At 41.7% G+C, this 26726-nt stretch overlaps 1 protein-coding gene across 1 annotated transcript in view; it reads right to left on the bottom strand.

The window, feature by feature from the left end:
* cyth3b (cytohesin 3b) overlaps positions 1-24205 on the bottom strand; it is a 39322-nt gene extending 15117 nt beyond the window's left edge. Inside the window, exons 1-7 of the mRNA XM_010897392.4 lie at positions 23831-24205; positions 3277-3359; positions 3023-3087; positions 2131-2197; positions 1628-1746; positions 676-756; positions 419-531 (exon numbers count right to left, since the gene is read on the bottom strand). Coding sequence (XP_010895694.1) covers positions 419-531; positions 676-756; positions 1628-1746; positions 2131-2197; positions 3023-3087; positions 3277-3359; positions 23831-23849 — 547 coding nt within the window. The 5' untranslated portion in view covers positions 23850-24205. The remainder of the gene's footprint in view (positions 1-418; positions 532-675; positions 757-1627; positions 1747-2130; positions 2198-3022; positions 3088-3276; positions 3360-23830) is intronic.
* Between the last annotated feature and the right edge of the window lie 2521 nt (positions 24206-26726).

Raw genomic sequence — 26726 nt, 5'->3', positions numbered from 1 at the left:
TTAACAGGGGTGTGTAGACTTTTTATATCCATTGTATGTGCAATCAAAATCATACACCAGCCATGAAATTATTAGCTTAAAAGCATGCAGTTTTAATGAAATCGGGCAATAAAATGTAACCCAATTCTTTAGACTTTATTTTGCTCAACAGCACCACTTTTACCACCAGTGGCCAGAATTCAAAGAATGCATCTTTAAGTGTTAGACGTAAAATATATTGCGGTTAGAAATTTGACTTTAGGAGTTAGGTTTAGGGTTAGGTTTATGGTTAGGTTTTTGGGGTTATGGTTTGATTTATGTTGATTGATTTCTAAGGGGAATACATTTGATGTCCCCATTTAAAAAGCTACGTTATTTAAATGGGGGACATCAATATGTACTGTGAACACGTGTGTGCGTGTACAGTACGTGTGTGTACCTGTGGACTGGAAGACGCCAGGGTTGCACGAGCAGTACCGCGAGGCAAAGGCCTCCATCATACGATCAATCTTCTGTGCCTCGCCAGGTAGTCTGAAGCTCCACAGAAACTGCCTACAGCAGCAGAGAACGAGAGAAATAGCAAAATAGAGAGAGTGAAAGAGAGAACACAGTAAAACCAGGCATCATGAAATGAGTTAACTGTACATGAACTCAATGATAAATGTTCAATTGAACAGCGGGAAGTGTAGTAATCACCTTAAAGCTTGTACGAGGTTGAGATCTGCAAACTCATGAAGGTCTACAAACGCCTGCAGAACTTTGAGATTGAAGTCATCCCTTGGAAAGATTAGGAACTTATGTCACCTTTACATATTCATGCCAGGAAATGCTCAGTACAAGTACATTCAGGCACTTCCAAAATGGAAATATTAAAGGTAAAGCAACGTTTCTTTAAATCTCTTTAGTAATTGTGAGGTGAGTTTTCATATGATGAGAGCACGATGGTCATAACACCTGGGCCCTGGGTTCGATTCCCACAGCGGGCCAGTATGAAAACGTATTCACTAATTTGTTCTGGATAGGAGCGCCAACAGAATTACTTGTAAATGTATATCAGGAATGACCACCTTTTAAGCCATCTTCCGCCCTTTTTCTTTAGATGACATTTTCAAACCGTTATTGCATAGAAAGGTTCAGTGAATAATAATGCCTTCTCTGTTAACAAAAATGTGAATACCACAACATCCTTCAAGAATGTGGAAGAAAGCTCCAGCCAAGCTAGTCTAAATGTTTATCTGCAATGTCCGTTGCTATGTGGAGTTACAAACCACAAGTGCTGTTTTTCAGTCACATCCCTGCAAAGTGGCCCATTTAACAATTGGTCTGTGTTTTATCTGCATGGCACCATGTCTCACCATGTCTACTGTCACCGCTTTACTCTGAAAATCCAGACAATCAATTTCCTGAGGCTTACACAGATGCACAGAGAAAACCTCACTCAGATGGACTGAGTAGAGGAGAAAACAGGAGGGGAACAGAAAGAGGCAGAAGAGGGAAAGAGGAAGACAGTGAGACTTGAAGAAAGAGACAGATACAGTAGGGAAAGAAACAGGAAAGTGAGAGACAGACAGAGAGACAGACGGACAGACAGTGAGAGAGAGGCAGAAAAGGGGTCAGAGAAAGAAGGTCAGAAAGACAAGTGTGTTACCTCTCTCCTAAGTAGTCTCCTATGACAGTTTTGTTGAGGCCCTCCCCTTTGTAAAGGAACTGGGCTATGTCCTCGGGAGTGTGCTGGAGAAGGTCATTCTCCAACAGGAACTGGATCCCCTAGAAGACACGCAAGCTGTTTTGTTGGCTCTTCTAGCTACACAGATTCTCACAAATATACACATGCGACTATTTTCATCTGCAGGTTGCACCGTTTTTTTGGGGGGGGATTTGCAACTATTTCTGAAAGAGGGCTGAGAGCCATCCAATAACTTATTTCTACAGATATCATGGGCAGATCAGATGTTTCATGTGGTGGCCAGAGTTTATAGTATTACCTATTTCTCACTGCCAGAGGCTTAAGTTTATATCTGTTATTGTATAAAAAAAAAAGATATATATGTTTTTCATTGTTATCCTAAAACATTAAAAATAAAGAGCAACTAACCCCTAATTAACATCAGTGCAAGTGGATTGATGTATTTAGCATGGATTTCGACAAACCTTTTTGGGGTCCATGTTGAACTTCTTTCTTCCCATGGCGATCTGTTTGTTTCTCTGGGTTGTTTTACTGTAATTGCACAGAGCAGAGATGTGTCCATCATTTCCCTGGAACAGGTGTGGCATTATCAACAACTCACGCCTGTATTTGTTCATCAGGTCAACTGTCAGGTTTGTGTAATTCTAGACTGTTAGTCCAGGACACTGAATGTGTTAGTCCAGGACACTGAATGTGTTAGTCCAGGACACTGAATGTGTTAGTCCAGGACACTGAATGTGTTAGTCCAGGATACTGAATGTGTTAGTCCAGGATACTAAATGTGTTAGTCCAGGATACTAAATGTGTTAGTCCAGGACACTGAATGTGTTAGTCCAGGACACTGAATGTGTTAGTCCAGGACACTGAATGTGTTAGTCCAGGACACTGAATGTGTGAAATGCAGTTTCACGATGGGGTTACAGAAAACCATTATTTAGCCATATCTTTCCAATTGGATTTGCAAAATAAACTTTGTTGTGTTGTGCACCTACTAACTGATTAATAGTGAGAAAGTCAACTCTTATTTAATCCAAACCAGATTGGTGTTATGGTGAACAAATACCATACCAATTTCTGTGTGTATACTATGCTGTGTGTTCTCTCCAGGTGTGCCCAAAATAGACAGACCCGCCCTACCCAGCTGCACGTGAGACACAACCACTAAATCCACACAAACACAAGCTCTCCACACTATCAGCAACCAGCCCTGAACAGCCAATCAGGTGTCAGACCCTGAATATGACCGTTACTGAAACGTTTAGCAAATGTTTGGCTGAGTGGGCGGGGATGTGCTTTACAAACAAAGATGGATTAACATACACTGGATGGAGGAGAGAGGAGAAGAGTATGACTCACCTCTCCCCCACACAGGTTAGCTGCTCGATCTCAGTCATCACTTCTGCAATCTCAAACTTCAACCGCTGCCAAGAGGTTCAGAGGGAGAATTCACTGGGTTAAATGTGCCAGTACATTATTGCACTTACAATGATTCAATTCCAGTGGTCAGAGTCCAATCAAATTGTTAACAAGATAATGTCACGTCAACAAAAGTATAAAGGCTGCTCGATGTCCATAGATCAAATCCATCTTTTGAACTGATTCACGCTCACCTCAATGTCATCCAGGAGTTCTTTTTTCCTGCGTCGTATGTTTGACAGCTCATCTCTTTCGTCCAAGGAGATGTCTTCAGGTACTGCAAACAGAAAGATGTACTGAGAGATGTATGTATGGGATAAACATCCCCTCGGTCACATAGCCAGTCAGACACTCCCATAAACAACTAGTTAGAATGACCAACGTCTGCATACCTCATTCATTTTAACATAACATAGATATATACCAGAGATCTTGGTACAGATTACACTAGCTCCAATCCTAACCCAAACCATTAGGGAACATATAGCACTGGAAAAAATTTGGAAAACTAGGAAAGAAAAAGGTGCAGTGGTCTCTTAATTTTGTTTATCTGGCCCTTTATCAGTGGTTAGGTCCCTAATATTCACATGCATGACTTTCACTAGAAAACTCCTCCATTTATTACAACACACACATACACACACACACACAGACACACATACACACACACACACACACAAAATGACAAACACAATAAAGCATGTGAACACCCACACCATCACTGAACATCTGGTGAAACGAGTATCGTCAAATATTTTACTAAAATAAAGTCTGCTTCCTCATTTGGAAATAAGTACCACAGATACTCGGGCCGTACGCCAACTGCCTTCACATCCAATCGCACACACAAACGCGCACACACACCCACGCACACACACACGCACACACACACACACACACGTAACACATAACAGACATGTTTTAATGTCCTGTATGAACTGAGCCCACAGTCATAAATCAAACATATTCTATTCAATAAGGAAGCTCAAAGGTCCCTGCCACTTATCTCTCGGTTTATTTGCATCACGTACGTCCACCTTTCAAACCAGACCACTCTCTGTGGGCCGCCCCCCTGCCCCCTTACATCACACCGCCACCGACAAACCAGCCGACAACTACGCGTCTGAAAAACAGGCAGGCGCCGAGGCTCGGGCTCACAGGAAATAGGTCATATTCCCATTCAGAGCCGTGGCAGATTGTGCTTTTCTACGCCTGTTCGCCTCGCCAGCTCTAGCAATCTATCCTACAGCTTGGGGGGGGGGGGGGGGGGTAATCAAATCCCAACTGAATCATAGAGCTAAGCAGCTTTACGATACAGCTTCTTCTCTCTTGGCCCTGTCTGTCACTCACTCCCCTTCCTTCAGCTGTCAACAGTGGTAGACTAGCCCCTGGTGGAGACACACCATTAAGAGGGGACGGCATCACGGCGTGTCACACGTATCGCCAACCGACAGCCGACCAGAGCCAAACGAGCATCCGGTGTGGACCCGTTCAGAGAGACGAATGAAGATAGAGGGAAGAAAGAGAGCGGAGAGGAGAGTTCTAGAGGGGAAGAGGAAGACAGAAACACAAGATGATACCATGACCGCAAGACAATCAGAGAGAGCGAGAGCAAAGAGAGGGAGAGTGTTTCATTCTGTTCTCTGGCTCTTTAACAAGGCCTATAAAGCCTGTTACTGTAGGACAGATCGACACTGCAGGCTACTTCCTTCTCAAATGCAGAAAGCAGAGTGTCCTCCCACACACTCTGCGTCAAAGAGCCCACTCACCCAAAAGAAAGAGACAAATTGTCTGGGATTGATGGCTGCCGCCTTCAGTGACAATCGCCCCTGCAGTGTGGCTATGCATCCGCTTGGGCATATGGAAACACTGGGTAATCTGATATCCTCATTGTGGATGAACTGCCAGTGTAGGCTATACAGCATGTTTGCGCAGGTACATGTGCATGTTTGTGCATGCGTGCGTGCGTGGCTGGGTGGGAGCACAAAGGGCAGGACAGCGGAGACTGGAGTCAACTACTGAGTTTGAGTTGTAGAAACGGAGTTGAGAAATCCATATTAGGCGGAGGGATACCAATACCACTATGGATTACCAATACCACTCTATTTGTTCATGTTATTAAGAGAAGAAGGAAAGGATGTGGGGAATTGGACTGCTTATGGTCTTACTTCTATGTATGATAATGGATTGTATTCATATAGCTCCATTTAATCAATCTAAAGGTACCTGTACCTACAGGTACTTTACAACATACTGCAAATACTACAGTTGAGAAAACACACGGCAATGCATGTCTGCACACACACAAACGCATACAAACAGACACGCCTCGTAACAGGATGACATTGGATTTGTGCCCTCCAGCATGTGGGTCTGGCTTCCTCCCTGCTACGACCAGCCAGAATAACATAACCTTAAGGGGTCAACCTGGAGGTCTCTGGTAGGAGAGGTTAGACACCCCTGTCTGACCATAGTCAGAGTACTACTGCAACAAAGTGGTCACTAAGGAACTTACTGCTGCATTGTAAACACTTACACTGACCAGTAGCCACACACCATCGTGGGACATTCTCTTCACTTGGAAAATAATCACTTACATGCATTCAGCTTCTAACTCCAAATGTCAGCAGGAGATTTCAGCTTCAATGCTTTCAGCCATGTTGAAAAATATTTATTTCAACCCAATTTGAGCAACGAATTCCTCTTGACCTGAAATGCTTTTTACAGTGTTTACCGGTTATTAAGTCTTTATCGCAATCGGTGAAGATCTGAGCTCTTACACATAAAAGGGTATTTACATTGTTTACATTATGCTACATTTTACAAGCAATATCGATGAAGACTCGAGATGCAAAAGTATTTTGTTTTGTAAATAAACAGATATCAATAGCTCAAGACAATTTCGATAGAGTCCACCCAGCGGTTTGCAAGTGTGAAGACAATTGTGTCAGCACAGTATCAAGTTTCTGTGCAGTGCTCACGTATATTGCTTGATTTTCCTGCGATTGACAGCCATAATCCTGCATAGAACATCTCGAACATGCGGTATAAATTCAAACGCTAACGAAATTATTATGCAAACCAAGACAAATCTATCAAGCATTTTATTCTCTCTCTGGTAATGAAAACAAGTCCTTAGGTTTTCTCTTAGACAGTTACTGACATGGACAGCGGAAGAGACAGAGATCAGAATAAGGCACGAAAACAGACCATTATTGACAAAATCCCTAATTTAGAGCTCTAACTCAATTGAGTGTAACTCATTTCAAGTCTCTTTGGCAGCGTGTGGGAATACAAAAGCTGCCCATGCATAATGATCCCTTCACCTGACCACAGACAGAGATCGATGAGAGGGGCAGACATGTTGGATTGTAACATGATTTCATTGCTCTGAGGCCAAATATAGACATATGGAGTCTATAGTAACTGACTATGACAACAACAATGGAATCACAGTGGAATCGCACTTGAACATAAAAATTCCAAGGATTAACACAAACAGCCTGTAAACTACCAACCTTACCTACACAAATGACCTTAACTTTAATCCTAACTCTCGATTAAGGGTAAGAGAGATAAAGAGTAATGTAAACTCTACCAATAACCAAAGTTGTCCATTCCATCACGGGCGATCTACTGGACACTGTGACAGAAAGGCATGGGAACAACTGACAAATAAGGCCAGCAAAACCATTTCCTGGTTTTCTCCAGATCTGCACTGTGACAATAGAGAGAGGATGTCGGCACTGATTAGGCCCATTGACTGTGGTCCACCCGTAACAACAGTAACCACACAAACATGGGCTGGGTTGAATGAAGTTCTCTCACAAGTAATTTAGGGCCACTTCCACCAGCCCGGTCCATAGTTACTTCATGGTGTTATTATAATCACAGAGAGACATGTAACAACACAGCTGATCATTGGTAAATGATGTAAGTTATATAAGTCTGTCAAGGAAGACAAAGCCTGAAATACACAGCTCCGGAAAAAATTAAGAGACCACTGCACCTTTTTCTGTCCTTTCCGAAAAAGTCGAAAAGGAAGGTTTTGAGTGAGGAACAGAAGAGTTAAAATTAAGAGACCACTGCAAATTGATGGCTTCTGTTCCTCACTCAAAACTTTCCTTTTCAACTTTTTTGAAAAGCAAAGAAAAAGGTGCAGTGGTCTCTTTCTTTCCAGAGCTGTACGTGCCAATGTGAACTGTACCCTGTTGGTTAAGACATTTCATGACATTTTCAGCAGGGCCCCAGAGACTGTTGTGGATGCTTAAGGGCCCTCACCAGGGTCAGTTCTGCCCTATCAGATTGGATGGGGAGTGTCGGTGAACTGCAATCTTCAGAACCCCCACAACTGCACAATGGGGGATCAGAAATCCAGTCTTTGGCTGGGCCACTCAAACTGAATCCTTGCCTGAATCTTTGCCTGAATCTTTGCCTGAATCTTTGCCCAAGGTCCTGTGCGCTCTGGTTCAGGTTCTCTTCAATGGCAGATGTGTTTTTTGCTCTGTTTATCTTTCCCACAATCAGGACCAGTTTCCCAGTTGTTGCTACTAAGAAGATGCTTTCACCATCAGGCTTCACCATTGTGATGGTATTACCCAAATTATGAGCAATATCTTCTTTTCACCTGATGCAGGGCTTGCATTCAAGTGAAACTGTTTGATTTTAGTCAGACCAGAGAATATTTTTCCTTTGTCGTTTGTTCATCAGGCAGCATTGTAATTTGCCTTTTACTCCGGAGTGGTTTCCTTCTAGCCACGCTAACAAAGGCCTGGTTGATGAAGTTCTGCAGATATGGTTGTCGTTCTGGCAGATTCTCGCATCTCTGGAGAAAAACCCTGAAGTGGCAGTTAGGTTCTTGAGGATCTCCCTACCCAGGGATCTTCTTGGTGTCATGGCAGAGTCTGAATACATTTTTATTTTTTTCATACATTAGCACAATTTTTTTTTACAGTGTTTTCGCTTATGGGTTCCCCATTTATGTCAATATGGGGTACTTTGTTTAGAGTGATGGCAAAAGAAAATATTAAAAATATTTAATCAATTATAAATTAAGTCTATAAGAAATTGTCCAGAAGATGAAAGGATCTGAATAATTTCCAAAGGCACTGTATGTCATTCTTTGAGTAAAAGAATGACCTATTGACAAAAATGATAATGTTCACTGTTTGTAGCTGGCTTGTGTTTCAATCGCAGGTACAGGTACAATGTGGTGTATTCCCTCTTTAAATACATCACAGATGATCGCACACGCACACACACACACACACACACACACACACACACTTAACAGCCTCTCTAAGTCAGTCATTGCCTCCTGACAGATCACTGTAGGAAATAAGCCACATTCCTCTGGCCCAAACCAGCCAGTCTAGGCAGTCTAGCCAGATATCTCTCATACTCTCTTTCATTCTACTCCCCTCCCTGTATTCCTCTCTTTATTTTGTTCTCTCCCTCTTCAACATATTATTATTCTTTTATAAATCATTACTTTTCTTTCTTTGTTTTTCAACCTTTCATTCTCTCACCCCTTCCATTTTCTGAAACTTTGAAAGACTTTGCGTTCTTTCGGGAGGTTCTACTGGAGGCCATACTGCACTACAGTTTTAAACCCTCACGGTTAAATAGTCCTTAAGACTAAATCCCCCAGCCCAACCAAACAAAAGGGCTGAAGCATCCGGTGGATGTCACCTATAAGATTATTACAACTTCTACGACTGCTACTATGACTTCTACTAGTCAGACTCTTAGGACCTGAGCAGCTTGAATCTGTCTGCTGCATGCCTGCTTCAATTTAAATTTAAATACGTAGAATTATAATTTACAGAATAATCAGATGCCAAAATGTTTCACAATTAGACCTAGTAAATACTGTATTGATGCAAAAGAAAGCTAAATGGTTCCACTATCAGAAACCAGAGTTTAGAACATAACCCTCTCCAGCACGGTTGTCTGATCAAAGGAGGTTGGAAGTTGTTTCACTTTGTCTATTATACCTCTAAATACTTGTATACTCAGACCCCACCCTCGCCAAAGCATACTACAGAAATACTTTAGGTGATAAAATCATGCGCTAACCATAGCCACAGTATCTCTCATTAGCACGTTCGCATCTCTCTGATATTGCCATTGGCTCCATTTAATGCCAGTCATGAAGCATTCATGACTCTTTCTCGTAAGCATTCTACTGTTTAGACAAATGGCTAAAGGGAATTTCCATCATCATCACAAAGCGTATGATGCAGATGTATTTCAACAGACTCTAAGATAAACAACTTGTTTATTCTCCTTGTGAGTGTGACCTCTATCTCACTCTGTCGCTCAACTGCTTGGTCGTCCTTCCTCTCCCTCTTGCTCTCTCCCTCCCTCCTTCTTTCCTGCATTGGTGCACCTCTTTAATTCTTTCACTTATTTGCCCTCTCAACTGTTTGAATGAAGACAACAACTTCTCACTAGTTTCCCCTCAGGGGAAACTGGACCTGCAAAGCCTATCAGCCAGTCTGCTAAAGTCATCTGACCTGAAAAACATGTTGTTGTAGTGGGTCTCATTACTGGGGAAAAAACTTAAAAGTCTATTGTCTCACCCACGAGACAACCTAAAGTCATTTGACCTTTTTCCTGAATTTCTCTTTCCCAAGTGGGTTACAGCTCTCAGATTAAGGAAATGCAAATTGTAATTGTAAATTGCACTGTAGCTAATTTTACGGGACTTGCAATACACATCAAAGTTCAAAAGTTTGGGATCAAATTTCCTTGTTTTCCATGAAAACATACATGAAATGAGTTTGAATAGGAAATAAAGCAAAATGAAAAGGAAACATTGTAATTGGTCAGAAATAATTATTTTCAATCATAAATCCTTCCTTTGAAGCAATTACAACAGACCTTTGGCATTCGAGTTGTCAATTTGTTTTGGTAATCTGAATATATTTCAGCCCATGCTTCCTGAAGCACCTCCCACAGGTTGGATTGGCTTGATGGTCACTTACGTACCATACAGTCAAGCTGCACCCACAACAGCTCAACGGGGTTGAGATCTGGTGACTGTGCTTGCCAGTCCATTATAGACAGAATATCAGCTGACTGCTTCTTTCCTAAATAGTTATTTAATTGTTTGGAGCTGTGCTTTTGGTCATTGTTCTATTGTAGGAGGAAATTGGCTCCACTCAAGCGCCGTCCAGAGGGCATGGTGTTGCAATATGGAGTGATAGCCTTCTTTCTTCAAGATCCTGTTTACCCTGCACAAATCTCCCACTTTACCATCAGCAAAGCACCCCCAGACCATCACACTGCCTCCACCATGCTTGACAGATGGCGTCAAACACTCCTCCAGCTTCTTTTCATTTGGTCTGCATCTCACAAATGTTTTTCTTTGTGATCTGAACACCTCAAACTTAGATTTGTCTGTCCATACCAGTTGAAGACCTGTCTGGCATCGGTTTCTCAAACCAGACACGCTAATGTATTTGCCCTCATGCACAGTTGTAAAATTTCTCTCATGGAATAGCCTTTATTTCACAGAACAAGAATAGACTGACATGTTTAAGAAGAAAGTTCTTTGTTTCTTGCCATTTTGAGCCTGTAATCGAAACCCCAATTGCGGATGCTCCAGATACTCAACTAATCTGAAGGCCAATTTTATTGCTTCTTTAATCAGCACAACAGTTTTCAACTGTACTAACATCATTGGAAAAGGGTTTTCTAATGATCAATTTGCCTTTTAAAATAACAAACATGGATTAGCAAACACACTTGGCCATTGGAACACAGGACTGACAGTTGCTGATAGCAGGCCTATGTAGATATTCCTTTGAAAATCTGCCATTTTCAGGTACAATGGTCAGTCTGTATAGCTGATCAATTTTAATTTAAATTTGACCCCAAACTTTTGAACGGTAGTGTAGGTTGCAAAGATAGGCTGTCAAATACCAAAACAAATTGCATGAAACCCACTCTTTCAAGGGAAGTCTGTTTTAAATTAATATTTAATTAGAAATTCTGCCCTTGATGTGATTTTGCTAACAATAGGAATCAAGATGTCATTACCATGGTTCACATATGAATACATTATGCAGATGCTAGCCATAATAAGGTTGATTTCAAATAATTTACTTATAAAAATGTACTTTATTAGATGGACCTGGTTATTATGATTTGTTGCTATTCATAAAAATACAATATACTATACATTTCATGTTTTGTGAAATGTCATTCTTGCTTTCATCTTGGATGAAAATGTCTGATTGCATCAACACAAGTCTCTTACTTAGAATGTTTGCTGTCATTTCCGAGATTTCTGTGATCCAAACTGTCCCAAATGAACAGCGATTTCAACATCAAAACGAATAAATCACAACATAGCTGTTTCATTATCAAAAAACATCAGATGCTGGAAACACAATCACTCCCCCTGTAAGCCTAAACCTACCTTGACAGCAAACTGCACCAGCCACAATTACTTATTGATATCAAACTATAAGAAATAGGCCTCTTTAATGCAAAAAAAATATTCCCTTCCATTGTGGAGATGAATACACAGCTGTAATTTGTTGTCATGTGTAACTGTCTTCCTACAAAATGTGTTAGATTGGTTGTTTTGGCAGCAGAGACCCTTGTTTCTTTATCTCTTCTTAAGAACTGTTGCTGACTGCAGTAGGGTTGCCTTAGATTATTCTTGATCTTCCTTTCACGTCTCACTTCCTACTTAATGAATGGGGAAATCACCCAATCATGTATGTTGTGAATGTATCCCTCCCAGTCAATTTTGTATTTATTGCACATTTGCAAGAGTTTACATTTTTTCCAGTTGTGACAAATGCATTCTCCTTTAAAATACCCTTGCCATCTGTCTCCCATTAAGGGGCCATCGTATCTTATCATGAATGCACCACCCTGCTGGGCCCAAGTCCCATTTCCCAAGGAAAAACTTCCAGAAGGGAAGCTGCCTGGCAGGACATGATCACAACTTGGGCCCCTTCTTCACTACACACTGCATTGACTTAAAGGGACACCAGCACATCTACAACCATTCTCTACAAAACACAGTTGAGATATGTACTACCATTCTCTACAAAACACAGTTGAGATATGTACTACCATTCTCTACAAAACACAGTTTATAGGACTACTACTGTTACCTGTTCAAAAACAGTTTTGATGTCTACTACCATTACCTGTTCAAAACACAGTTTAGATGTCTACTACCATTACCTGTTCAAAACACAGTTTAGATGTCTACTACCATTACCTGTTCAAAACACAGTTTAGATGTCTACTACCATTACCTGTTCAAAACACAGTTTAGATGTCTACTACCATTACCTGTTCAAAACACAGTTTAGATGTCTACTACCATTACCTGTTCAAAACACAGTTTAGATGTCTACTACCATTACCTTTTCAAAACACAGTTTAGATGTCTACTACTGTTACCTGTTCAAAACATAGTATAGATGTCTACTACCATTACCTGTTCAAAACACAGTTTAGACGTCTGCTAAAATTACTTGTGTTTATATACAAAATAATACAAAATATACAATACTTAATATTTGTCTTAGTCTAAATAAAATAAAACTTTTGTCTGTGTCAGACCAAACGATATGTGATTTTGGCTGAGCAAGGACAGGAAGGGGAAAGAACCTCAGTTCCCTAACGGAGATCCCAAGGTCAACATCATCAGCTACATCACCCTTGATTAAAAATACTGCAGCATTTACCACAAGACACTACAGATACAACCAAGAGCAGCTCAGTCAAAACTGGCAAAAGTAACAACAAAAGAACTTAATCAAACATATTATTTGTAATTGATAAGTATATAGGACAAAGAACTATGTTTTGAGGTACATTTTAGTACCTCATTGTGCTGCCCTGTTTTTTTTTACTAAATCGAAGAGCATTGAACAACCTATCAGCTCTGTGTCCTAATCCTGATCCAAACACAGATCGGCCACTAGCCCAGTCACCTGAGCCATGACAGAGTTCAGCCTGGATGTGTTCCGCTCATCTCTCTGGTTTAGGTCCCTAATGCATTAGATTGACTGTTGAAGCATCTCCATTGCATTGTTTGGGGATTTGCAAGAATTTAAGAATGACTAATGGTTTTCCATGAAGGAAAGGGCGAAATGAAATATGAATGGCGTCTATGACAGGATGGTCTACTTGGGTTTTCTGGACTATGCCAGCCTGACAGCTCGAAAAAATGGACCAGCTGATGTCCGAGGAACGCAGCGATAGCGAGATCTTCTCACAAGGACAATAGCGTCTGGACTCATTGCTACATCAAAATGCTGTCCTGGGAATTACACACAGGGTGAAGAGCGCCTCAGGGTGTGTGGACAGAGAAGCAGGCTCTCTTTTAATCTCCACTTTAACTTCTGTCACTCCATATCATCTCTCAGGCTGGAATACACTCACACAGAATCAAGCCTCAGCCCCTCCCCCCGAAGGGTCACCGGCTTGGAAAAGCCATTATGTGAATGAGATTCTACAGACATCGATGAACATGCCCACGTTTACCAGAGAAACCGTGGTCAGGTTCAAAAGGTCACTATATTACTGTTAATATTATTATTACCATTATTATTACTATTATTATTATATTGGAGTGGCTGTAGAGAAGCAAATATCATTGCAAATGTTTCATAAGAGTTTTTATGGCTGGATCATTTACAGCTCAGTGTGAAAATACTGCAGATTGATTTGGTAGTGCCAGGTGTATTGGTGAGATGGACTGGTGAAGTATTAACTGAAGTGAAAATTAGATAATTATTTTATATATACAGCTCCGGAAAAAAATGCACCCTTTTCTTTCCTTTCCAAAAAATTGGAAAAGGAAAGTTTTGAGTGAGGAACAGAAGTGTTCAATTTGCAGTGGTCTCTTAATTTGAACCCTTCTGTTCCTCACTCAAAACCTTCCTTATCGACTTTTTTAGAAAGGAAAGAAAAAGTTGCAGTGGACTCTTAATTTTTTCTGGAGCTGTATATACAGGAGAATTACACTGAGAGGGCTCAACTGCAACCTTTAACAGTTGAGCCTGATATTACAGCAATAATAAAATACACATTTTTAAGAAATATGGAGGTACAGTTGTTTCCAAGGTGAATAGAAAATGGTAATTATCAACATCTGGGCTTTGCTAGGAAAAATATATTTTTTCTAGCCGCTGTAAATTGTTTCCACTAGATTTTCTGCCTCCAAAGATATCATCAGGCAGAAGGAGAAATAAACTGCAAATATAATATTGCAGTTAACAGCAGTTTTGACAAACTTTGAATGGATATAAATCCTTGAAAGACATTAACAATAAAAGTGTTTGTTCAGACCCTGGAAAAAAACTGTCTACACTATTTCAACCACTTCATTGTTAAAAAAAAAAACAAGACATAAATTGTACCCTAAATGCCTGCAAATTATCATAAGAGCCTTACGGAGAACAGTCACACCTTAAAGTCTTGAACTGAGTGCCACAAAACCACCACGTATTTGAACACTTGTTCCTTTCACCCTCCTAGCTTAGTGAATCAGTCAGAAAAACCAGGCAGTTCATTTTCAAATCATAGATACTGTTTATGTAATAAATGTGTCCAGTATTACTGAACTAAACATCAGCCATTTGATAGTTCCGCCCATTTAGATATTTTCAAACAAGATGTTTCTTTTTGTTTCCAGCATCCTATGGTATTTTGCATGAATGTCAATTAGTCAATTAATCAAATGTATTTATAAAGCCCTTTTTACAACAGCAGTTGTCACAAAGTGCTTTTACAAAACAGTCAGCATGTAACCCCAAGGAGCAAACAACAACAGTGTTGAATTTCAGTGGCTAAGAAAAACTCCCTAAGAAGGCCGAAATGTATGAAGAAAACTACAGAGGAACCTGGCTCAGAGGGGTGACCAGTACTCTTCTGGCTGTGCCAGGTGAACATTAAGAGTACAAGTTATAATAATTAAATGTAGGCTGAGTCCAGAATATATTAAACCTAGTCCAGGTCAGAAGCATGACCAGATGGACAAGGACAGGGACAGTCTCTCTTCAACATCTGGCCACCCCAATATTTAGCTCAAACTGGGTCACTTGCAGCTGGATGTGACATGAGTTTAGGATATTTGAATGCAATAGAAGAACTTCATTAATAGATGTATTTGTACATGGATAATGTAAGGTTATGGTCGTAGGGTCCTCTTCATTATCTCTTCGGCAGATTTAATCCATGTAACATTTATATTAAATATTCTGAAATCTGAAAATGGCATCAATTGGATTAGATGGTGATTTTCTCAAAGTCTGTGGTTCAATGTTTATTTTTAATATCGTCAGACAACACAAGGATTACCAACAGCCTCACAACTGTAGCCGCGTTTATTAAATGCCACTCCAACTAAATCAGTGTTTGGCTGCACTGCCTGATAAAGATATTGCGAGTACACTCCTCCAAGCCTTCACATATTCCAGAGAATTTTCCAGAGAAATTAATAAAGGCCAATTTTGAAAACCTTTTATATAAACAAATCCAAAGAAATGCCAGACTGTGAACTCAAACAGCCACATATTCCCTGTGATAAAGTCATCCCAGCTCTACTTCCTTCATCTGTCCTATGTCTGCCCACTCCTCTCTCCCTGAACAAGAGAGCAGGCAACAGCAGTGGAGTCCTACTTGGCAGCTAGTGTATCTCTCCCTACGTCCTGCTCTTTTCCAGATGCGCTGTCTGGACTACCAGAACCCAATATAAACAGCTCAGTCTTTCAGTGCGGCCTCCTCAGCCATCAGCTCTGTCCTGTTTGCCTCATCAGGGCCTTCGTATCAGAAAGCCGGCCAGTGCAAGAGACACTCCAGTTATTTCCTGAGTGACTCACCCTAGAGGACTGCGGGGCTTCTTAAAAAGGGTTCTAAGAGAGGCCCTGCTAACATTTGTGGGGGCTCTCTTAGCTCTTTACTCCGGTAATACTAACCCCTAATAAAAGTGGTTGGATGAGGTTTCTGAACCTTACAACAGATGACTACATTCTCCCATGGGGACAGTCATCCACCACTGTATTGCTAACTCCATCATAACCCACCTTAAGTGGAGAGCAAAGACTGAGATTGTACCAGAGATTGTAGTGCATTTCTACTTCCATCTACTTGTTTCAACCACAATGGAGTTGTTTTCTGTCTCCCCCCGCCCCTCTTAAGTCTGGCCCTAAGTGACTTGAGGATTGGTAGTAAATGACAACCTCTACCCCTTCATTGGTGGTTCAGCAGCAGTTCGCATTCAAATCCACAGTCACTGACCCCAGAGCTGTTTTATGACCTCTTGAAGAGCCTGGATCCAGTGGCCACGCTGTTTTCTGATCAGCGGTGCATGTTGTAGGGTGCCTTTGTAGAGCAGACGGTGTAGTGTGCCCCAGCATCTTACTGTAGTTTACTATGGTAGACGCAGCAGTATCTTAACCTATTTGGCACTGATAGGTGTTTTTTTAGATGTTTCCACTGGCTGTACAAATCTAAATCCACCTGATACCCACGTCACTTTCATCTACAGGTTATTGGCAGTCTAGGGCTGTAAACGCAATTAATAAATAGCAACATTTCTATGGAGATATAAAGGGAAAGATTAAGAAATATGCCTTTAAAATAAAAGTACTTTGTGGAACGTGGATGATCAAATTCAGTTGGTTAATTTAATATATAAATAAATATACATATTTATAATATGTTTTTCCTGTTTGTATTTGTATTCAAGAGATTTTATTTAAAAGTCCACGCTAAGAACGTACTTGTGTCCTTGAGAAGAACGTTCTAGCCAAGCGTCCTTGAGAGAACGGTCTTGCAAGATTGCGAAGACAGAGAACGCGCCTATCTGGATTGAGATGCATGTGAACTATTGCGCAATTGCTTTTTTAGAATTGCAGTTGATTTTCACTCTCCAGAAAATGTCATATACAAATGTCAAGCATCATATGATTATGGCTATAGTCTCCATACAAACTTCTGCCGTTCATCTTTACATTCATATTTTATTCAGGGACCACTGAGGAGGTTACAGCCCTCAGAGTGGAGGGGTATTGCGCAATAGGCAAATACATATACATCTTAATCCAGATAGGCTCGTTTTCTGTCCTCGCAATCTTGCAAGACCATTCTCGCAAGGACGCTTGGCAAGAACGTTCTTCTCAAGGACACAAGTACGTTCTTAGCGTACTTGGAATTGATAAACAACCATAATCTGGGCATGTATTAGCAATTTCTCCTTCGTCTCGTGTGCATCTCTTTTGTCATGTCTGTATCCTGTATGCTGGTGTGTCAGTTCCGGCCACAACCCCAGTGGGATATAGCCAAGTAATAGCCAGCGGCTCTGGCCCCTGACCCTTAACTGTCACATATCCCTCCAGAGCGGAACTCCTCCACTTGCCTAAACAGAGATGAATCCTCTCTGTCTCCACAACACATGGCGAGCACACTAATACACAGACACACACACACACACACGATAACCACAATCTCATCCCGGTTCGCGGAAGTGGGAAAGTGTGAGATTCCCACAGCTGGGCTTGGCCCTCTACCACCGGACAACTTTGGCTGAGCATAACACTGTGACTGCGGCATTCCCTTTGCTCTGAACACACAAACACAATCAGTATTTATACAGAACCCTCACACACAGACAAGCAGGTCATCCGGAGTATCTCTTGTTTGTTATATGGGTACCGTGAAGCCCATCGGTGTGACAGACCCAGCCACGTGTCAGCAAAGCTACTGTAATATGACTGGGGCCCCTACAACAGTTAGACAGCACCGGCTGACACTTCGGATCCCTCACGACTAATGCGCCTTACAGTACAACAGGAAAGCAGTGTGCGCAGATCTGTGACGGCATAGGGCCCAAGAGACAGAAGGGTCCAGGTCTCCAGAAACGTCCAATGTCATCTGTCGCGCCCAAATGTCTTTCATCTATGCTGTAAGCTCAAAACCAACGGTCGGTATATAAAACGCTGTATGAGAAGAAACAGGCCATTAGCGTTTTACAGAAAGAAGCAAAGTCTTACTGTCTGTTCCACCCAACACCGGCCTCTCTGTAAGAGCAACACTTATTAAAGACCTCGGTCAGAAGGCTAGAGCTGCGTGACGGATTGAAATCGACCTCAAGCTCTGGCCACCCCCTCCAGTCTTTATGAAGGACAAATTTAGCAGGAGGAAACCAAGGGGTTATAGGATCCCGTGTGTTTGGAGGGAGGCTGGCTGTAGTGGCTGAGGGGGGATGCACCTTTTTCCTGCATCTTCAGCAGCGACAGCAGCTCCACGCTCCCTTCCATTACCAATCCAGCCCTGCCTTTCCTGCCCTCTCCTCAGCACACAAACGCATATGCCTTATGAGCACACAGACAGACAGCACACGCTAGCACAGTTGCGTCCCCGTTCACACACAGACAAATGCACTCACTCACACACACACACACACACACACAAACACACATGCACAAAACCTTGAACTTGAGGGCAGACAAAGCCGAGACTAGACCCGGGCCTGTTCTTTTCCACCGAAAATGATTCTGAACACATGACCCGGGACTCCTGGGAGTCCTATCACGCTCTCACTTTGGCTTTTGGCACGGGAGGAGAAAAATCCCATCAGGCCTCCAGCATCCCACTGCCACACACACTGAGCACCCTCATCCCCGTACCTATGGAGGACGGCTTGTGTCTGTTTCTAATCTATGCAGTCCCACTTTCATGTGTGAGCCTTGGCTACACAGCCCCGTCGATCAACCAGGCAGGAAAAGGGACCTGAGAGAGGAGACCAATCATAGCTGTTATTGAGAACCTCTGCGTGCTTTAACACTGGGATGCAACAGTTCCTGCCATGCACGTCCCACTCACTTGGAACCAGTTGTCAGACCATTTTTTATACATTTTTAAGGCTGAGAAAACAGTGCAGAGGTCCAGGAGGATTTGAAAATGAAACCCATGTGCCGTCTGCAGTCTCCCAGGCACCCCAGAATTCAGGGTGTATTTATGCAGCAACATGCACCCTCCAAACTCTCTTCATTCCTTACAGGCAGGAACTGAGACAGCTTCCATCAAACAGTCCAAAAACTCCAACTCCCATGTAGTGTAACTGAACAACAAGGGAGTAAAGGGCCACAGACGTATCAAACAACAGTAATTAGCACCTTCCATCAGTATTGTGAAGTGGATAACATTTAGCCTCTGTTGAAAAAGGCAGTATATTAACTGATTGATTTTGTTAGAAACATCCTGCTAATTTCAACTAGATTGATCTGTTGAATAAAGCTTTTATGGTTACCGTCGCACTCCATTATATTTTATTTTTTGTCAGTTATTTTGGCGATGGTAGTATGGGACCAGTGCGTGTTTCAGGATCGGTTTGGGTTACGGGACAATTGGGTGTTACGGAACAAGTGGGTTTTACGGGTTCAGTGTTTGTAATGGGAACAGTGGATTTTCGGGACCAGTGTGTGTTACGGGACCAGTGGGTGTTACAGGACAAGCAGGTGTAACTGAACCAGAAGGTGTTACGAGACCAGTGGGCTTTAGTGGACCAGGAGGTGTTACAGGGGCCAGTGTGTGTTACGGGTCCAGTGGGTGTTACCGGACCAGTGGGTATTACAGGACAAGTGGGTGAAACTGAACCAGAGGGTGTTACGAGACTAGTGGGTTTTACTGGACCAGGAGGTGTTAAAGGAGCCAGTGTGTGATATGGGACCAGTGGGTGTTACCAGTCCAATGGGTGTTATAGGACAAGTGGGTGTAACTGAACCAGAGGGTGTTACGAGACCAGTGGGTTTCACTGGACCAGCAGGTTTTACAGGGGCCAGTTTGTGTTACAGGACTTGTGGGTGTTACATGACCAGTGTGTGGACCTATTATTAGACTTAATGGCTCTGTGGCCACTTCTCTCATTCCATTCCCTCCCTCAGTTCAATCCCTTCCTGATTCCCAATTCCTCTTCACTATGCGCTGTTTCCACTTCAACAGTATGATCAGACAGAGCAAGTCCCAAACAGGCTAGTGTGTGTTATATAGCCAACAGGGCATTGAGATGGTGAGAAAAATACATCAGTTACAACTCAGAGCAAAATCCCCCTGTCAGAGTTGACTCATTCTGGGCTGAATCACACAAGAAGGAGAGCTTGAGAGCCAAAAAACCAGCAGAGATGGAGATATAAATCAACGGGCACTGATATTGGAATGTTCCTGTCCTCCAATCAATGTATGAGATATATATTGATGTATACATCAGTGAATGGAAATGACAGCCAAACTAAAAGAAATAGAAGGTGACAGAGAGAAAGAGGCAGAAGGAGTAAGAGAGAATATAAACACCCCAAACTAAGTCAACAGAATGTTATGAATTCCAATGTAACTGGTGGAAAGCTTATTTTTATTGTATTATTATTAGTATTGTGTTAAGGAAATAAATTAGAATATATCAGGTTTATATCAGGTTTGCCCATATTGCCCAGCGTAGTCCGACCCATAGAAAATAACATTAGAGGTTAGAGTGGTAGGCCGGTAAACGTTTGCTGGTTTGAATGCCTCAGCCTATAAGGTGTTGTGTCTACTAGCGTGAATTAAGACTGTCCCATTGAAATCCATAAACTTTTTAGGATAAGACTGCTCTGGTAACTTGGAGCCACACTAGCGTGGTATACTTCTTCAGTGCAGTGCACATCTGAATGAACGGCAGATTAGTACAATGTAAGCTCTGTGCTCCGTATGGCCAGCTAAGCATGAGCTGCTCGAAAATGTGGAGAGCTCGTATAGTCATTTAACCATAACCCATGAAAACTCCAGTTGTGCTTTTATCAGCCACTTCACAGAGGGCGGGTCTTTAATAAACACTGGAGGTCCAGAGACGCACCATTTCTGACAAAGACCAAACGTAACCAAACAACGATCACATTCTGTGCCTGAAACCATTCTGCCATGTATAGAAGCAGACAAAAAATTGGTCTGGGACGGAAGGGGCGTGCATTTCAATAGTCTGTTGTTGCTTCCTCTACTTGGCTTCCATCCTGAATGTGCTTTGATCAGAGGGCACAGTTTGCAAGGTCAAATTAATACTGGCTGATTCATAATGGCTGAGTTTAGCATATGCTCAATGTCCAATTATTCGTTAGTGCTGATGAAGGATAGTAAACAATGAGCTAGGGACACAAACACAGGAAGCCATCTCAGCTTAATGAAATATGTCTCAGAGATGGATAGTGTCTCTCCTCTCCTCAGCTGAGACCTGCATGCCGTAACTGACCTGGCACATGGGCACATCCAATGACAAATCTGTGTTTACACACACAAACATGCACACACACCCAAACTGTGTTAAATTAGTAGATACGACACTGATAATAAAGACTAAAAATGTTTTTCTCCAATACATCTTTCAATTAACCAATCTTTGAAAATTTTACAGGTATTTTGACTTAATAGGTTATAGGCAATATCCATGAGAATCTGTTTTATGTATTATTTAATTGAATACGTTTAATATATGTGTGACAGAAAAAGAAAATATGAATCCTAGGATGGAGAATGATTTGTGAGACAGGAGAACAGCTCATCACTGCTACTATCCACTAACAGCTAATCTTCACAGAACAGTTAGGAATTGATTCAGCAGCGATATGTGTTCCTCTGCACGCTCCACGTCTCCTTACAAAACCCTCTTCCTCTCTTTCACTGATTCCATACCATCCCTTAATGCTTCTCTTTGGCCTCCTCCTAGGAAATTCTATTCAATTTCCATTCAAAAGTCCATATTGGCATCGGAAATATTAGTTACATTTAAAAAATAATTATTCAAATGGGGAGGAAAATAATTAAAAAGTCTGAGCCAACATGTGGTCTCGGGTGCTCCATTGGTCGAAGTTGCTGCCTTTCGTACACATAGTATACCACTGCCATTTCAGCCCATTCTCTCCTCATTTCTCTTTCAGTAAAGCAGAAAATGCCCAAAATATCAACAACAAAGGACATCTATTGAAATGCTTAGAAAAATCTAACAAAGGTTTCAAATGATAAAAGCATTTCAAATATCAAATGATTAGCTAAATACAGTGTTAAAACAATGTCTAAGTATGAATTCATTGTTATTATCTCTTTCCATCCTTTCCTCTCCAAGTCTTTCTCTCTCTGACGCCAGCAGCATTGATCACAGTGGCCCAGTGGGACTCCTGTACAAGGCCCAAGGCCCAGCGTGCCATAGACAAGTGTCCCAGCTCCGCTACCCAGCCTGATCACTGCCCCTCTGGGCTCTCGCTCCTTGGTGACGCTGGTGAGCTCTTGTTCTGTCGGGCGTCTACACTGTGGGTCTTGGGTGAGAAGACCGCTGATGACACGAAACAATGATGTCTCCCTGCATGTGTCCTAACTCAAGCCAAGCTCACAGCATGCAGGGGAATAAGCCTTATGGTTTCTGTCCTCTCCCCCGCTCTCATCAACTGTCTGGTTTGACTGGCATGTGCTGCTGCTGCCTGTACCCTTCCAGGACATATTCATGTGCTATTCCAGATTATTCAGCAGCATAGCCTGCATCTCACACACACACACACACAAACACACCTCTCTCTTATCATTCCTGATCATGATCTATCTGTCCATCCGTGGTGTGTATCTCAGTCAGGGCAGACAGCCGGACAGGAGGGGAAAAGGGGATGGAGGGTTGTGGGGGGTGTAACAGTCAGTTATCTCTGGTTGGCATCACAGGACCATTTGTATGTCTGTGATGTGTCGGTGCTGCTGACGTCTGCAACCCACCACTGGAGGGGAGGCACTTTTAAAGTTGCACAAAGAGAGTACTGTGCCCCCTCTTCCCACACTTTGCACTACCACACACACCATCTAATCACCCAGCAGAGGGGCCAAGCAAGAGATGCAGATCAGTGTTTCTCAAAGGATGGGACGGGAGTGTGGACTAGGACCACAGGTCTTTACAATGGAAGTCCACCGAGCCTGTTGTGCTTACAGGTGCGTGTGTATCCACATGCATGAAACAAGCTAGTCATAGAACTGTTCCACCATGTCAGAACTTTTTATAGAGAGATTTGCCTCACAGACTATCCTGAAGGCATATTTTACATCCCCTAACTATGGAATTACCTGTTGCACTTGCTTGGAATTAGTGAGTGTGGAGCCTGGCCTTGTGACTGTGGTCTTAAACATTTATAAAGGCACCATGCACTGGACATGAACAGTCCAGTTACATTTGTTTCATTACCCGGAATATAGGTCAATCCATATCCATACATTCTGCATTAACACAATACACCTCAGCTATGTGATGACTGACGGTTGTGTTTTAGCCTACTTTTCATGCAACCATGAAACATGCTCAGAACGGAGCCACTGTACACCATCCACAAGTGTAGGTAAACATAACACTGTATCTTTTAATACAGACTGATAAAAGGTTATAATAAGGAAAGGACAAAAATTATATGCATTCTAAATGTCTCTAATTCTCTGTGATTTAACGTGTCTTTTCAGTTTCTTCTCTATCCTCTAATGTCAACCCTTATTAATTTCAACAGCAAGTAGCAACATCATGACTATATTTAGAGTGTAAAATATCACAATATGCAGCGATAATTATTGGCATGCAGTGTTAACCAGACTGTTTTCATCTAAACCGGCTTTAGGTCCTGCTGTAGCCTACCCCAGAAATGATCACATTGCACACAACATATCGACACTTGAAATATTACACATGCATAGCCTACGTGTAAAATGGATAACCCCTACCTTGATTGTCTTCGTCCATGGCTGTAGGGGGAAACACAAATGTCCAAAAAACACGAGTTAAAATAGCGGAAACGTCTTGTATGAATATGGACTAAATGATGGCAATGTGCGTTTTCATTTGTAGGGTGCCTCTTTAGACAGGTTGTCTCAAATGCCGCAAATTGTTTTGCAGCATATTCTGCACATCAATGCTGGAATCAAAAGGTTGAACATCCGTCATCTGCGTATTTCATACAAACCGCCGACGTCTTTTTTTCCACTGTAGTGATCAGGGGCTGTATTATCCGGCAAATACGCCTGCCTTCGCTCCACTAGTATCTGTAGAGTAGGCTATCCCATCCGAGCACCGCGTCTTCGCTAGACCGACAGGCAGGATTCACTGTACGTCATAATTCTCGGTCCCTCCCTGTACTCACGTGACACAAGAGGGTTGTCCCAGTGATGGTTTGCGTTTGTATGTTTGGAGAAATGAATCTATTTAACTATTCAGTAAAATCCCCAGTTCAGTGATTAGGTAAAGTTGAATAGAGGCCTAAATATGAAATAATGTCTACATTGTCTACAGTTGTATCCATTCCCTGCCGCTTCTCCTTTTGGAGTCTACCTGAGTTTTATATGACTATTCTATTCTACATGTGTGGTTCTCCCATTATAATTCACCATTATCCAGCTATAGAAACATTTTTCTTTTCTAAGTACATTGTTTCTCACAAAAGTATGAAGTTGCGCAGATGAACTATCGACATTAGTCTACTTACGTTACGAGAGAAAAATCTCAATAAAATGTTTCTACTATTTATGGCCTACGCACACCTCCAGTAAAATCGCACATTATCACGCACAGCTTAGCCGATCCAATAGCAATAAAAACATGAAAAATAATCACAGGACTATATATTTTCAGACAATTTTTGGAAGCAGGCCTGCGTTTTCTTTGTAAAAGCCTTTGGTGAGTAAAAAAGGATTAAGGGGACCTAATTCATCAGTTAAATCCAGTAGTTATGTGGTTTTCACTCGTCCTTTATAGACACGTTCACATACATTGTTTTTGAAACTTGTGTACTTACGTCTGCGTCTAGATATGTTTCAGTAATGGTCCTGATCAGTCTTGATGTTCTTATTGTCCGTTTATGGAAATTCCAACATCTTCCAAGATTACGTTCTCTCTGAGTTGAGGAGGCTGTGTCATGGCTAAATGGGTGATAACTAGCTGGAAACAAAAGCCAGGCACAAAAAATAGTGACATAAAATCATGAATCATGATCTAACACTTTGATAGGTGAGGCATAAATGACTTGATATATTGAACCATCTGGATGTCACATTAATTAATATTACAGCTCATGTTATAACAGCTAGTCTCACTCAAGAGACACAAGTTTATGGCTGCAGTCCAATTACATCGTTTTTGCCCCATACACTTTCCTTCGGTAGAATCCCCGTCAAAACTGGATTTCTATTTTAAGTTCTGGTCTAATAAAAGAAAGGGCAAGTGCACTCATGAGTAGACTGGGATATGATGATGTAAATTGTCATTTAATGGCCTTGTAGGCTGTCTACCATCTGCAGTGCATATTCTGCACACTGGAAAAGGCCTCCTAGCTATAACGTTTTTCAGAGCTGGTATTATTGGTCAATACATCAATGACAGAAAAACTGATTTGAATGAAGCTGCCTGTCTAGAAGCAGTCAGTGTGCCAGTTTCTCGACAATAGACCCAACACACCCAATGCTGGTTGTGTGTGTGTGTGTGTGTGTGTGTGTGTGTGTGTGTGTGTGTGTATGTGCGGGTGTGCGTGTGTGTGTAGCTTGCATGTTATCCTCTCCAATTTAGGCTATATTGCAGTATCTCTGCTTCATCAAGGAACAACAAAACAGTAAATAAGTATGCCATGGAGACAGCAGCCATGCAATAGTGCTACAGTATGTACAAGTCAATTGGTATCCGATGCCAAGACGAAAAACAAACACATAAGCAGCGAGTATTAGCCGACGTGTAGGCTGACGGCAGGAAAAGGCACACGCAAACACAAATCACACACTCTCTCTCAAACATGCGTACATTCTGTGCCTGTGATTCTAAAAAACACACGGTTTCAATTATAGCATTCCGGCCTCTTCAGAGAAAAAAGGGGGTCTCACTTCCTGTACACATTACTCCAGGGGTCAAAAATGAACAGATGTTTTAATGTATTCATTCATTCTTTTATTTGTTTATTCATTGACATCTCTTACAAAAACGTTCCAGGATGTAATGCCACTTTATTTGCACAGAGGCAATTATATAAACAAACTCATATTCAAGCTCTAATGAAAAATCTTTCAGTAAACTGAAATGAATAGGATTCATAAAACACCCAGCAGATTTTTCAATAGCCTACATAGTGTTATTTATTTTTGAACATGGAAATGTAAGGGAATAAATACTACTGTGTGTGAAAGTGCAAGAGAGTAGGGAATATATCTTTTACTCAGAAACCATCTTTCTACTAGAATTCCTTTGCTGTCCAAACATATATCAGCATGACATTACTTGGTTATCATGAGAATACTACCTAAACCAGAAAATGATCAATCTAGAATGATCCAGTGAGGTCCCGTAAATTCTGGTTGGGATGGTTTCTTTGGATCTCATAGCAGACACTTAACGCTTTGCTTACCCAGGAAGTCAACCTAAATTCTGCTGATATATACACAATCAACATAGTCTTTGATTCTTATTACGTATTTCTCAAGTTGTTTATTTTCTACAGTTAAGTCAGTCAGCTATACTAAAACACTCTGTATTAAACTTTTAACACCTCAGCCACTGAAACCGGAAATAGGCTTAGAGAGTTTTATCAGGACCATGAAGTTACAACCTGGAATAAACAGAACACCTGCCTGACACAAAGTA

The sequence above is a fragment of the Esox lucius genome, chromosome 11 (assembly GCF_011004845.1).
Source record: "Esox lucius isolate fEsoLuc1 chromosome 11, fEsoLuc1.pri, whole genome shotgun sequence".
Lineage (NCBI taxonomy): Eukaryota > Metazoa > Chordata > Actinopteri > Esociformes > Esocidae > Esox > Esox lucius.
The sequence above is the reverse complement of the archived record's forward strand: the minus strand, read 5'-3'. Positions and strand labels throughout refer to the sequence as shown.